This window comes from Siphateles boraxobius, unplaced genomic scaffold (assembly GCF_051911475.1).
Source record: "Siphateles boraxobius isolate OS27281-9 unplaced genomic scaffold, OSU_SipBor_1 35, whole genome shotgun sequence".
Taxonomy (NCBI): Eukaryota; Metazoa; Chordata; class Actinopteri; order Cypriniformes; family Leuciscidae; genus Siphateles; species Siphateles boraxobius.
Window position 1 is genome coordinate 2,742,956 of NW_027508975.1, and position 12,759 is coordinate 2,755,714.

The 12,759-nt window shown below is 36.3% G+C and overlaps 1 protein-coding gene across 1 annotated transcript; it reads left to right on the forward strand.

Moving 5' to 3' along the window:
* The first annotated feature begins 1,237 nt into the window (after positions 1-1,237).
* vps45 (vacuolar protein sorting 45 homolog) lies at positions 1,238-12,418 on the forward strand. Its single transcript, XM_077195932.1, has 15 exons — positions 1,238-1,518; positions 1,982-2,116; positions 2,199-2,259; positions 2,388-2,467; positions 2,569-2,637; positions 2,950-3,087; positions 3,263-3,373; positions 4,506-4,640; positions 4,972-5,085; positions 5,216-5,383; positions 7,186-7,344; positions 7,472-7,579; positions 8,553-8,674; positions 10,092-10,223; positions 11,240-12,418. The coding sequence occupies exons 1-15, from the start codon at positions 1,426-1,428 to the stop codon at positions 11,319-11,321; spliced, it is 1,707 nt and encodes a 568-aa protein (XP_077052047.1). The 5' UTR covers positions 1,238-1,425; the 3' UTR covers positions 11,322-12,418.
* The last annotated feature ends 341 nt before the right edge of the window (positions 12,419-12,759 follow it).

Below are 12,759 nucleotides of genomic sequence, written 5' to 3' on the forward strand. Positions count from 1 at the left end.
CGCACAAAAAGTATTCTCGTCGCTTGATAAACTTAAGATTGAGCCACTGTAGTCACTTGGTCTATTTTAACGATGTCTTTAATAACTTTTCGAGGCCGACAAGTTTCAATCCCTCAAGAAGCCTATGGACTAGTATGGAGGAGTGATCCAGCTCTCAGATTTAATCAAAAATATCTTAATTCGTGTTCCGAAGATGAACGAAGGTCTTACGGGGTTGGAACAAATGAGGGTGAGTAAATACTGACAGAATTTTCATTTTTGGGTGAACTATCCCTTTAAGTGCATGTAGTATTGATGTTGGATTCATGTCCAAATTGTTTACAATGCATTCAAATCATTAAACTGAATTCCTTCATGAATCCGCCTGAATTGGATCGTACACTGCCCCGAACCAGTATTTTTTCTTTTGATGATAATAAAATGTTAAATGAAATCATATTATTCTAACAATGATGTTTGAGAGAAAAACAACAACAACCATTACAAGTAATGCAAGTACTAATCAAATTACTTTCAGGTAACTAGTAAAGTGTGTGGTGTTGTGTAAACATGATGGTTTGTGGTAGCTATGTCCAATTCAGAATCATTCTTCAAATGACGAATGATGAGTCGAATCTTTTAAATCAATTCTTTAACGAAACCGACTAAATTGGTCCGGGCACTGACTCACTGAACCAACACATTAATGCTGGTAACGATTTTTTTTAGCATTTTTTTTAATGATTAATAAAAGTTTAAAGAGATCATAACGGCGTAATCATTGCTATAAATCACATAAAAGAAATAGATAATGCACTAGAAGCTGGTAAAATACAGCGATAGAGAGGTCGTCTGGTTGTGATGTCCGATTCATGACCGAATCGTTCTTCTGAGTCGAGTCTTTAAAATGAATTCTTTCACGAATCCGACACTGACTCACTGAACCAACAATTTAAAGCTGATAATGCTTTTTTTGTATTTGTTTTGGTGATTAATAAAAGTTTAATGAGATCATAACATTACGTAATCATGCTATAAAACACATAAATGACGCAGGCACAGAAGTTAGTAAAAAAGGAAAGAAAAAAAAGAGTTCAGTGAAATTACGCTCCTTTGGAAAGAGCCCTTACCAATATGGTGTTTTATTTACTCCGTTTTACGTAGCAGCCTTGAATTATGGGATATTGTTCATGCTCTACTAACTGTTACCAGATCAGTTGAACTAGTAAATTAAACCTGCAAGACTGGCAGATGGATTGAACTACAACAGATCCCAAATCAGAGGCGGACCGAATACTCGTCTACACCGGAAGTAGTAGGAAGTCCACTGAGTTGTCTTTCTCCCATTGTCAACAGTATTTTGTATGCGGGAGCCGTTTACCATTAGTTAAACAATTCAATTTGACCCATTCTCGCTGACAATTAGAACATATATAAAACGAAAAAATGAACGTGACTCTGGCTGTCAAGCAGTACATTTCCAAAATGATAGAGAGCAGCGGACCCGGTATGAAGGTGTTGCTGATGGACAAGGAGACGGTAAGTGAATTTAAACAGCTTTAGCAGTTTAAACATAAAAGCGCAGATGTGCTTAAGCCACTGATAATCTTGTACTGTGTGCAGTGTAAATGAGTTTTGCTGTCCTGTCCTGTTACCTGTCATGTGTCTTAAAGGGATAGTTCACCAAAAAATGAAAGTTTTGTTATCATTTACTCAACCTCAGGTTGTTCCAAACCATTATAAGTTTCTTTCTTCTGTTGAACACAAAAAAGATATAAAGAATTTTGGTAACCAGACAGAAACAACAAAATGAGGGTGAGTAAATAATGACAATACTTTCATTTTTTGGGTGATCAATCCCTTAAACCAAATGTAACTCTAATTTCTTTATAAAGTAGACGGCTGTGTTGCAAAAGTAGTCAGCAGTCTACATAGACAGTGACTAACAGTGGTCAAACATTGCTTTGCTTGTTCTCTTTACTCTTCCTCTGTTTCTTTACAGACCAGTATTGTGAGTGTGGTCTACACTCAGTCTGAGATCCTGCAGAAGGAGGTTTACCTTTTTGAGCGCATTGACTCACAAAACCGAGACAACATGAAGCACCTTAAAGCAATCTGCTTTCTCCGGCCAACCAAGGTTTTATCATGGTCACTTATAGAATATATAGATTTAGACTGTTTTTCCAGGTTATTTCATACTTGAATGTCTCTGCTTTTAGGAGAACGTAGAGCACCTGATTCAAGAGCTTCGTCGGCCCAAGTATAGTGTCTATTTCATCTGTGAGTACCAGAAATATATCAGAGTGTTGCATTCATTTACCTCTTATGTATATGAGTTTGCAGAATACGTGCTAATAAGGGTGGTCAGAAGATGAACTTTCACTGACTTTAGGACTTATTCTGTGCAGATTTCAGTAACGTGATCAGTAAGAGTGAGATAAAGGTTTTGGCTGAGGCAGATGAACAGGAAGTAGTTGCAGAAGTGCAGGTGGGCCCTCTTTTTAATTAAGTTTTCTTCGCAATTGATTCATAAATATGCTTTCCATGTAGTATCTACAAAATGTTAATGTAATATAAATGTTACTCTAGGAGTTCTATGGAGATTTCATTGCTGTGAACCCTCATCTTTTCTCCCTCAACCTTCAAGGAGTATGCAGGGTAAGATTTTTTTAAAAACTTTTTTTTTTTTTTTTAAATAGGGAATTAGTTTCAGCTAAGAAAGTTGAAATAAGAAGAAAGCGTTATAGGACCCCTTTGAATATACATTTTTGTTATTTATTAGGGATTAAGATATGCTATGATACTAAACCAAAAACTGATGCAGAAGATGTAAATTAGTTTACAAGATCTAATAAACTACTAGTGCTGCTTGAAGAGTTTTTATTTAAGTTAATCATTATTTCACAACTATCATCAGCACGAATCCTTCTGTTTTAGGCTCTCTCTGAATATTTCTGTGTGTGTTTATAGGGTCGCAGTTGGGAGCCCAGTGTACTGCCTCGTGTCACTCAGGGTTTGACATCAGTGCTGCTGGCCCTGAAGAAATGTCCCATGATCCGCTATCAGCTCTCTTCTGACATGTCCAAGAGGCTGGCAGAGAGCGTCAAAGTAAGACTTCATTTTCTAATTGTGTCATTGATCTGTAGTATGCATTACCTGTGACCTTTTGGTGAACAGCTAATTCTTTTATAATTTGATTTAATCTACAGATTTGATTTACTCTACAGATTCATCTTCATGTAGAAAAATGTATTGACTAATGATCTGTTTGTGTTTCCCACAGCAAATCATTACTAAGGAGTATGAACTTTTTGACTTCAGAAAAACAGAAGTACCTCCTCTTCTCCTGATTTTAGACAGAAGTGATGATGCCATTACTCCCCTTCTCAACCAGGCAAGAAACAATGTCTCTTAACCCTCTGGGGTCCTTCATTTCAGAGTAACACTCAGGACCTTCGGGTCCAAATGGGCCGGAAGGGTGGGATTCATATTTATTAAAAGAAAATCATAAAAAAAATTTTTTTTACTTGTTTTTTATAATATTTTTTCTTTTCTTTTTTGGTGTTTTGAGAATTTTATGATTTATAATTAATATTTATGCAATAAATATGACCCATTTCCCCCCAGTTTTCCCCCCATTGAATATAATAGAAAATTATTTAAAAAAATATATTTTTTTTATATTTTTTTTAAAGCTGTATTTCATTTTAGAGTCAAGCCTAGACCTCATGAAAGCAATTTTTGAAATGAGATGGATGCCATCTGGTGGACAAACTGAGCATTTTAAAAATGCAAAACATATGTAATTTGAATTTATTAGTTTGTTTATGTATAAAAGTGTGTCTGTGTGTGTGTGTGTGTGTGGATGTGTCTGTTTTGCACTCTTGATGTTTTATAGATTCACCCCTTCACTGTTGTGTGCTTTTTTTCTGGATCGTGGCTGATTTGTAGATTGTACGCACAAAAAAACTTGGTATTTTTCACATTTTTGCCAATTTGCCATTCATTTCCTATGCGGGTCCATTTGGACCCGAAGGTCCTGAGTGTGACAATTTTTTTTACAACCACTTAGATTATTCAATTCCTGTCTCCAATTTTTTTGGGTGTTCATATACCAAGTACCAAAAAAGTCACCAAATTTCAGACCATTCCGATGAAGCTATGATTTAAACATTTTTTTTATTTAAATGCCTCGGGTCCATTTGGGCCGAAGGACCCCAGATTAATAATGTTACATCCAAATCTCATATTACAGAACAAGATCTGTATGCAAAATCCCAGTCCTGACCACCAGAGGGAGATAGAGTCCATGGTTTTATTCTGGATTATGTTAGAAAACTGCTAAAACAGTGTTAGACATTAAATAGGTTGCTTCTTATTCTTTTTCGGTGAGATTTACTGGAGCCAGTGCGTCCTGCTTGCATTTACCGAAAAAAATGTTACTGCAGCAAAATAAATATTACATAATGATTTAGTGTGCTGATATTGCAGCAAATTCTACATGTGCATGCAATTGCTTCCTCTAGTGGACGTATCAGGCCATGGTTCATGAGCTACTGGGCCTCAATAACAACCGCATTGACCTGTCGAGAGTGCCTGGAATCAGTAAGGACCTACGGGAGGTGGTCTTGTCTGCAGAAAATGATGAGTTTTATGCAAATGTGAGTAACATTGTTGAAATTATTGTCTTGTTAAGTCCATTAAAGAGTGTAATGCATCATGAAAATATTTACCAAGTAGATTTTTGTTTAAAAGAAAGTGATGTAGTGTACACAACGAGGTCTTGTAACATTGTTTTTTTGTTGAAAAATTTAAAACAAAGATAGATTATGACATTCAATGATTAAGAAATATTTAAAATATTAAATATTTTCTAGTTAATAAGCAAATTTGTGAAACTGAAATAAAAGCAAAAGGAAGAACCTTTTTTTTAGTGATCTGAACCTTTTGGACCCCACACTATGTTGTTTTCTCTCTCTTTCTCTTAATAAGAACTTGTACCTGAATTTTGGTGAGATTGGAACAAACATCAAGAACCTGATGGAGGATTTCCAGAAGAAAAAGCCCAAGGACCAACAGAAATTAGAGTCCATATCTGACATGAAGGTGAGCTGACCAATAATACTGTTCGCTGTAGCACATCATCTTTTATTAGGAGTGAACCATGAAGACCACTGATCTAGAACTTTTATTATTGTGTTACAGTATTATGACCATGTTCTGCCCCACTTTGTAGGCATTTGTGGACAACTACCCCCAGTTTAAGAAAATGTCGGGCACGGTCTCGAAGCATGTGACCGTGGTTGGGGAGCTGTCCCGGCTGGTCAGTGAAAGACAGCTGATGGAGGTGTCAGAGGTGGAGCAGGAGTTGGCCTGCCAGAGTGACCACTCCAATGCACAACAGGTCAGAGTTTGACACGCAGTCTAATCACAAAGTGCTGATTATTATTTCGCAATATCACTATTTTTATATTTTTTTATCAAATAAATGCAGTTTTGGTAAGCATGCGAGACTTCTTTCAAATACATCAAAACATCTTACCGACCCCAAACTTTTGAACCAAGTGAATGTCAATCCACAACATTTTTTGTGATCGCCTACAGTATGTTAAAGGGATAGTTATCCCAAAAATGAAAATTCTGTCAGTATTTACTCTCCCTCATGTTGTTCCAACCCCGTAAGACCTTCGTTCATCTTCGGAACACGAATTAAGATTTTTTTGGTTAAATCTGAGAGCTGGATCACTCCTCCATAGGCTTCTAAGGGATTGAAACTTTATTAAGCCCCGAAAAGTTATTAAAGACATCGTTAAAATAGTCCAAGTGACTACAGTGGCTCAATCTTAAGTTTATCAAGCGACGAGAATACTTTTTTGAGCGCAAAAAAACAAAAATAACGACTTTATTTCAACTCTTCATTTCCTTCTCTGTGGGCCTCGACTCAGTTCACTAGTGATATAGCGTAACTGTACGTTCACACCGCCGCCGACTTGAGTGGCAAAGAAGCTCTGGGCCCTGTCAAAGACGCTTTTCAAAAAGTACGGGGAAGCTTGTTGACGCTTTGGTCGCTCTGACGTAGCAGGGAGAAGAGAAGTGTCACAACATGAAATGTCACATGAGATTGGTGTTTTTGCATTCCACTTCACTGCTTTTCTATTTAACTATGTAAACACGTGCTGGACTGTGTGCTCGGGTTTCGTGTCTTTTGCCGCGTCTCGCGCATGTCACAGCGTTTTAAAAAACGCATCATTCAAGTTAAAATAAGTTCAACTTTAAGAACAAAAATGTAAACTATCCGAGCTATTTTATCCCATGTCTCATTCTTTTGTAACTGGCCCTATAAGCAAACATCGTCACATAAATGATAGGAAACCCAGCAACAGCGATTATTAGCTTCTCCTCCATTTTCTCTGAACTAATGTTTTGGTTGGAACGAAAGTTTACATCGTATGTTTCTCTGGAATCAGCCAGCGCGGAGGATGTCTATATTCCGATTGGTTGCTGGCGTTTTGCCGCTGCTTGCCGCTGAACCGCGTCATATCTCATTACCATAAAGTTGAGATACTTCCAACTTTCTGATTGACGCTCAAAATGCCCAAAACGCGATGCAGATGGATTTGATGCTCCTTGCAACTAAGAGAAGCCAGCTTCAATTGAAAATGATTGACTTCCGGTAGCTTTGGAAGCTCAAGTCGGCGGCGGTGTGAACGTACAGTAAGTGTTTCCGTGTTGTATATCACATGCATCACACACGACCAGCGTCGGCCAATAGTGAGCCTACGTGTGACGTAGCTCTACGCAATCACACTACGCTAACTGACTCGAGGCCCACAGAGAAGGAAATGAATAGTTGAAATAAAGTCGTTATTTTTGTTTGTTTTTGCGCACAAAAAGTATTCTCGTCGCTTGATAAACTTAAGATTGAGCCACTGTAGTCACTTGGACTATTTTAACGATGTCTTTAATGACTTTTCGGGGCCGGCAAGTTTCAATCCCTTAGAAGCCTATGGAGGAGTGATCCAGCTCTCAGATTTAATAAAAAATATCTTAATTCGTGTTCCGAAGATGAACGAAAGTCTTACGGGGTTGGAACAACATGAGGGAGAGTAATTACTGACAGAATTTTCATTTTTTGGGTGAACTATCCCTTTAAGTGCTGTACATCTTGCACCGTTGCTAAAGACGACCTTGTTCCTCTTCCTGCAGAGCCTGAGGCGGCTCCTGCAGAACCCTCGGCTTTCTGAAATCGACGCTGTGCGGTTGGTGATGCTGTACGCGCTGCGCTACGAGAAACACAGCGGCAGTATTCTGCCCAGCCTTATGGAAGAGCTCAACCGCAAAGGGGTGTCAGAGAGACACCGCAAGGTGAGGGACTGTGTCCAGTAGCACAGTGTATTAGTATTGATGGATGATCCAGATTAATTTGATAAAATCCTACTTTACTATTACTAGTACTATAATTAAAAAGGTAAGCAACTTTCCTGTACTGCAGATGGTGCAGGCCATGGTGGAATATGGTGGAAAACGAGTCAGAGGAAGTGACCTCATTGCTCCTACAGATGCTGTGGCAATTACCAAGCAGTTTTTCAAAGGACTTAAGGTAGATCATGTTAATGGCCCTCTGGCTGCATTATTTTTTACATTTTCTTTTTTTTGTAATTGAAGTCTTTATTTATATTTAACCTTTTTAACAAAAAGACAGCTTCCAAACACTTGAGTAATTCACATTTGCATTTTGGGCCCATTATCAAAAAACACTACAGACATACACAAAAAAGATAAACAATAAAATCAAATTATAAAGTGCCTATACATGCAACACCACAAAAATAACAAACTTAACAAAAGAGAAGCGCACTAAAAAATAAAAAATCCATCAATCTCAGTCAAAAACCGTCCCCAAGATTTTGTCAAAACCCTCCATATCATCATGAATCCTGGCCAAGAATTTTTCATATGACACAATTTTCAGCATATTTTCTTTCCACCTGTTAAACTGGATATTTTTTACATTTTCAAAGCACAAAGTCACTTCAGAGGGTGTTATTCTCTGTCAGTGCGCACTGTTCCTGAACTCCCTGAAACACCTCCATTGGCATTTCAGAATGATCAAACAAATATTAGAGATGCTGTGCAATGAAACTGATCTAGTTATCCAATCACAGCTCTGTTGAGGCACATGTGAGGTTTTTGTTGCACATCGAGGGATTTATTCAGCAAATATGTTTCCATAGTAGTTTATGTGCAGGACTTCTTATCGTATAAAAAAAGTCTCAATTGAGTGCATTTTTTTAAAATGTATGCACATTTTGATGTTTCCATTCAGTGATTTAATTTTTATTTATTTTAAATGCAATATCCCAAAATGCGCATAAAAATAGGTGTATGGAAACTAGTAAAATATGTGAAAAATAATGTGTTTTTTTTTAGACATTCATTCAAGAATGAAAACCTATTCTAGTAGACCCCAAAGACAAGATCAATACTTTGTAAAAGGGAATTATAGGTCCCTTTTATTATGTCATATTGCCAAACCCACATGCTGTTTAAAACTTGTTTATGTGTTTGAATAGGGAGTTGAAAATGTGTACACACAGCATCAGCCGCTTCTACATGACACGCTGGATCAGCTGATCAAGGGTCGTTTGAAGGACAGCCAGTTCCCCTACCTCGGGCCAAGTTCTCTGAGAGACAGGTGATACAGATACATAAATAGACTGCCATTCACACTCATGCATTAATAATATACAGGCACACTTATAGACATTTAGTGTGAGTGCTTTGAAGTGTGTCATTTCTGTGTCACTACGGAATGCTGTTTTCACACATCCTACCAGTTAAATACATTTTAAATGCCCTGTTTTATGTACAATACAGAATATTTGTGCTTGGATAGAAAACAATTGAGATTCACGATTTTTTTTTTGTTTAAAATAGAGATCACGATTCTGAATAGACAACTAAACAAAATAACATGTAATTTACTAGAGCTTCTGACAAAATGTTGATTACTGCGGTCTCTTTATATTTAAAGGAGTAGTTCACTTTTTAAAAAACTTTTGCTGATAATTTACTCACCCCCATGTCATCCAAGATGTCTATGTCTTTCTTTCTTCAGTCGAAAAGAAATTAAGGTTTCTGATGAAAACATTCTAGGATTTTTCTCCATATAATGGACTTCATTGGTTACCAAACGGTCCAAGGTCCGTTCGTTCATTCAACGAACGAAATGACTCGAAAAAGATTGTTCATTTTGATGAACGAGTTCGAACAGGAGAGTCACGAACGTGCATCACAGAACAGAGCAAGGCGAGTATTTGTGCTTATAAAACTTAAACTTTTTTATTTATTTTTGAATTGACCTATCGTTTCGCAAGATAAGACCCTTATGCATCATCTGGTGTCGTTTAAAGCTGCACTGAAACTGTCATTTGGACCTTGGACCGTTTGGTAACCAATGAAGTCCATTATATGGAGAAAACTCCTAGAATGTTTTCATCAAAAATCTTAATTTCTTTTCGACTGAAGAAAGAAAGACATGGACATCTTGGATGACATGGGGGTGAGTACATTATCAGTAAAAGTTTTTTAAAAAGTGAACTAATCCTTTAAATGTTGTTGTTTTTTTTTAGAAAAAAAAAGGCTTTGAATGAGTAATTCAATGACTCACTCATAAAGACTTCACTTGTTTCATTACTGGATGAAACCGCTTTTTTTTTTACAATCTCTTGAATGAATGATTCAAGTACATTTTTAGCCGTCACTTGATAACGATGTAATTGATTCAATCTTCATTTGAAGTGGCAAGTTACTATCAAAAGGTGATTCACTCTATTTTGATCTCTTTCGTAGACATCAGCGTTTATATCTGAACTACAAATGTTTATCCCTGTGCTTCTGTGATAATTTGAATTACTGTAACACAGAAATAATTATATTTATTTGTGATCATACATGTATGTCAATAACGGTTTACTAGACACAGCGAATGGTTGTCATTAAGGAATAAGATCATGTGGGTGATTGAATCAAGAGCAGAATTAATTGTGCAGCTCTAACATGGACTGCAGTTAAATAAATGTGCTCCTTCACACTATGTCTCCACCCTTTAGACCTCAAGACATTATTGTCTTCATAATTGGCGGGGCCACTTACGAGGAGGCGTTAACCGTTTACAACCTGAACCGCACAATGCCTGGGGTACGCATCATACTCGGGGGCACGGCCATTCACAACACTAAGAGGTCAGTGTTTTTAAATGCTCTCTTTTCACCATCGCACCTCTATCCAGAAGCCCTCTGGCACACAAGCCCTAATGCCTTATTCAAATAGGATCCAGGTTACATACAGAGTGACATCTGCCCTAGAATGGCATTGTGTAAAGAACATACAATTGTTGTTCCGTATGACTTCATTGAATCATTCACGTTCTCATTTTGAAAGAGGTTTCACTCTAGACTATGGATTTTTGTTTTTTAAGATGATTGATGATGTCTAAGATGATATAGAATTCTCCAAGATGTTGCATTGCTTATTTAAGATATTAATTATATATGTACTATATACACTACCCCTCAAAAGTTTAGAGGGTAAACAAGATTTTATAAAAAAAAAGACTTTTATTCAGCAAGGATGCATTAAATTGATCATAAGTGACAGTAAATGTTACAAAAGATTACTGTTTCAAATAAATGCTGTTCTTTTTAACTATATTCATCAAAGAATCCTGAAAAAAGGATCATGTGACACTGAAGACTGGAGTGATGATGCTGAAAATTCAGCTTTGATCACAGGAATAAATTACATTTTAAAATATATTACAATAGAAAACTGGTATTAGTAATACAATTGTATTTCAAATTGTAATAATATTTTACAATATTATTGTTTTTACTTAATTTTTTTCTTTATTTAGATATGTTGTCTGCCATGTAAACTCTAAATTAATCTTAATATTTTCAACCGAATAAGTTTAGCTAAACTTCAATTTATTTCCACCTAATTTAACCAAATCTGTGGCTTTTTTACACTATAGCCATTACAGTAGATACTAGTTTACCTACTTGACTCTATAAACTTACTGAAACAAAATATGTAATTTAATTATATTTGCATTATTTTGCTTTCTGTTTGTAATTTCTCATTGTTTGACATATTTTGTTACGCACTGAGGATTGTTTAAACCCAACTCAACAGTCAAATCCAGTGCTGCCTGTACTCATGCATTATAACACAAATATGTTCCCCTTCTCTGTTCCAGCTTCCTGGAGGAAGTGACGCTCGCAGTGGGTTCGGGTGGAGACCGAACACAAGGACGAGGCCGTCAGCTGAGCCGACGCTGAGCTGTTATCTTCGCTCATGTTAATGTGTGCTGTCTGTCCGCTGAGCACATCTGCCCTCTTTTTCTCTCTCCTAACATTCCTTTCAAATGTTTCAGTTTTAGGGAGGAAAATGGTCACACTGCACAATAAGGTTCAATTCTTTAACATTAATGAACAAAAATTTACACTGCTTAAATAACATAATAATAAATATACTATTGTTCATTTTTAATTCATCCGTGTTCATAAGAACAAGCAACAACTTGAATTGTTAAAAATGTGTTAGTATATATGCAGAAATATGTAGTAAACATTAGCCTAGATTAATAAATACTGTAACATTCTTGTTCATTGTTAGTTCATGAGACTATGCGCTGACTAATGTAAATGAATTGAAATATATTGTAACGTGTTATCATATATATATATATATATAAAGTGTTGATAATGGTATTGTGAAACACTGTAAATGTGCATAACTTTTATGATCACGTGTAAATATTGCCCCAAAAGTGTTCACAATGACAGCATTTTTATTTATTGGTTTGGTGGTGCTACATTTGAGCATTTTTGGATTTATGACTACTGTATGTTCAGTAAAAAAGTATATAACTTTTAAATATACTATAAACAAAGAAATGAACGGGCTGCTCTGTGTATATAACTTGGGTGACAATAATGTGACATTTTGCATCAAAAGTGCCCAACAAAGCTGGAAAAATCATTCCAACAGTTGGGTTTAAAAAAAAAATAACTTCCATTATATCCATTAATAAATATTTTTAAAAATATAAAAGTATATGGAGCGTGTCGTCTGCTCATGCAAAATAGCCAGTTCAGCCTGTTACTGTAATATTAATGTCAAAGGCTTTTAACAATTAATATGACAGTTCTTGGTGGACAAAGAGTTTAAATCGGCTAAATCGGCCTTGTATAAAACATCGACGTATTTGAATCTCAGTGTGTCTGTACTTCCATGTCTTTTGTTTTTTGGACTAAGCTTTGCCTTTGTACATACATAGCTTATAGCTGTAGCTTGATAAACTGGACAACATGATAAATAAGTGACGATATTTTATGAAGCTCTTCAATAAATGAAAAGTAAAAAAAAAAAAAAATTCAATTGATTCATCCATTAATTTCAGACCAACACTTTTTTCATGTTTTTATTACCACTAAAGCCTCAGTCCACAGGCTGTATAACACATCCCAAATGATTTACTGATTAAATTGAATCAAGTAGACGGAGTTTAGCCCTGACCTTTTAGGTCATCACTTTAACCTCCAGAGCTTAAACCCCCATAGACAAGTTCAGGTTGCTTCTCTATAACTCACTAATCACATCCATTAATCCCCACTATCATCCAGACGAAGGCAGACCTGAACCACTTAATGGCTTTACAGCACAGTTTACTGTGTGTGGATGGTTGCTTATGATGGAGAGGTAAAAGGCCTGGTA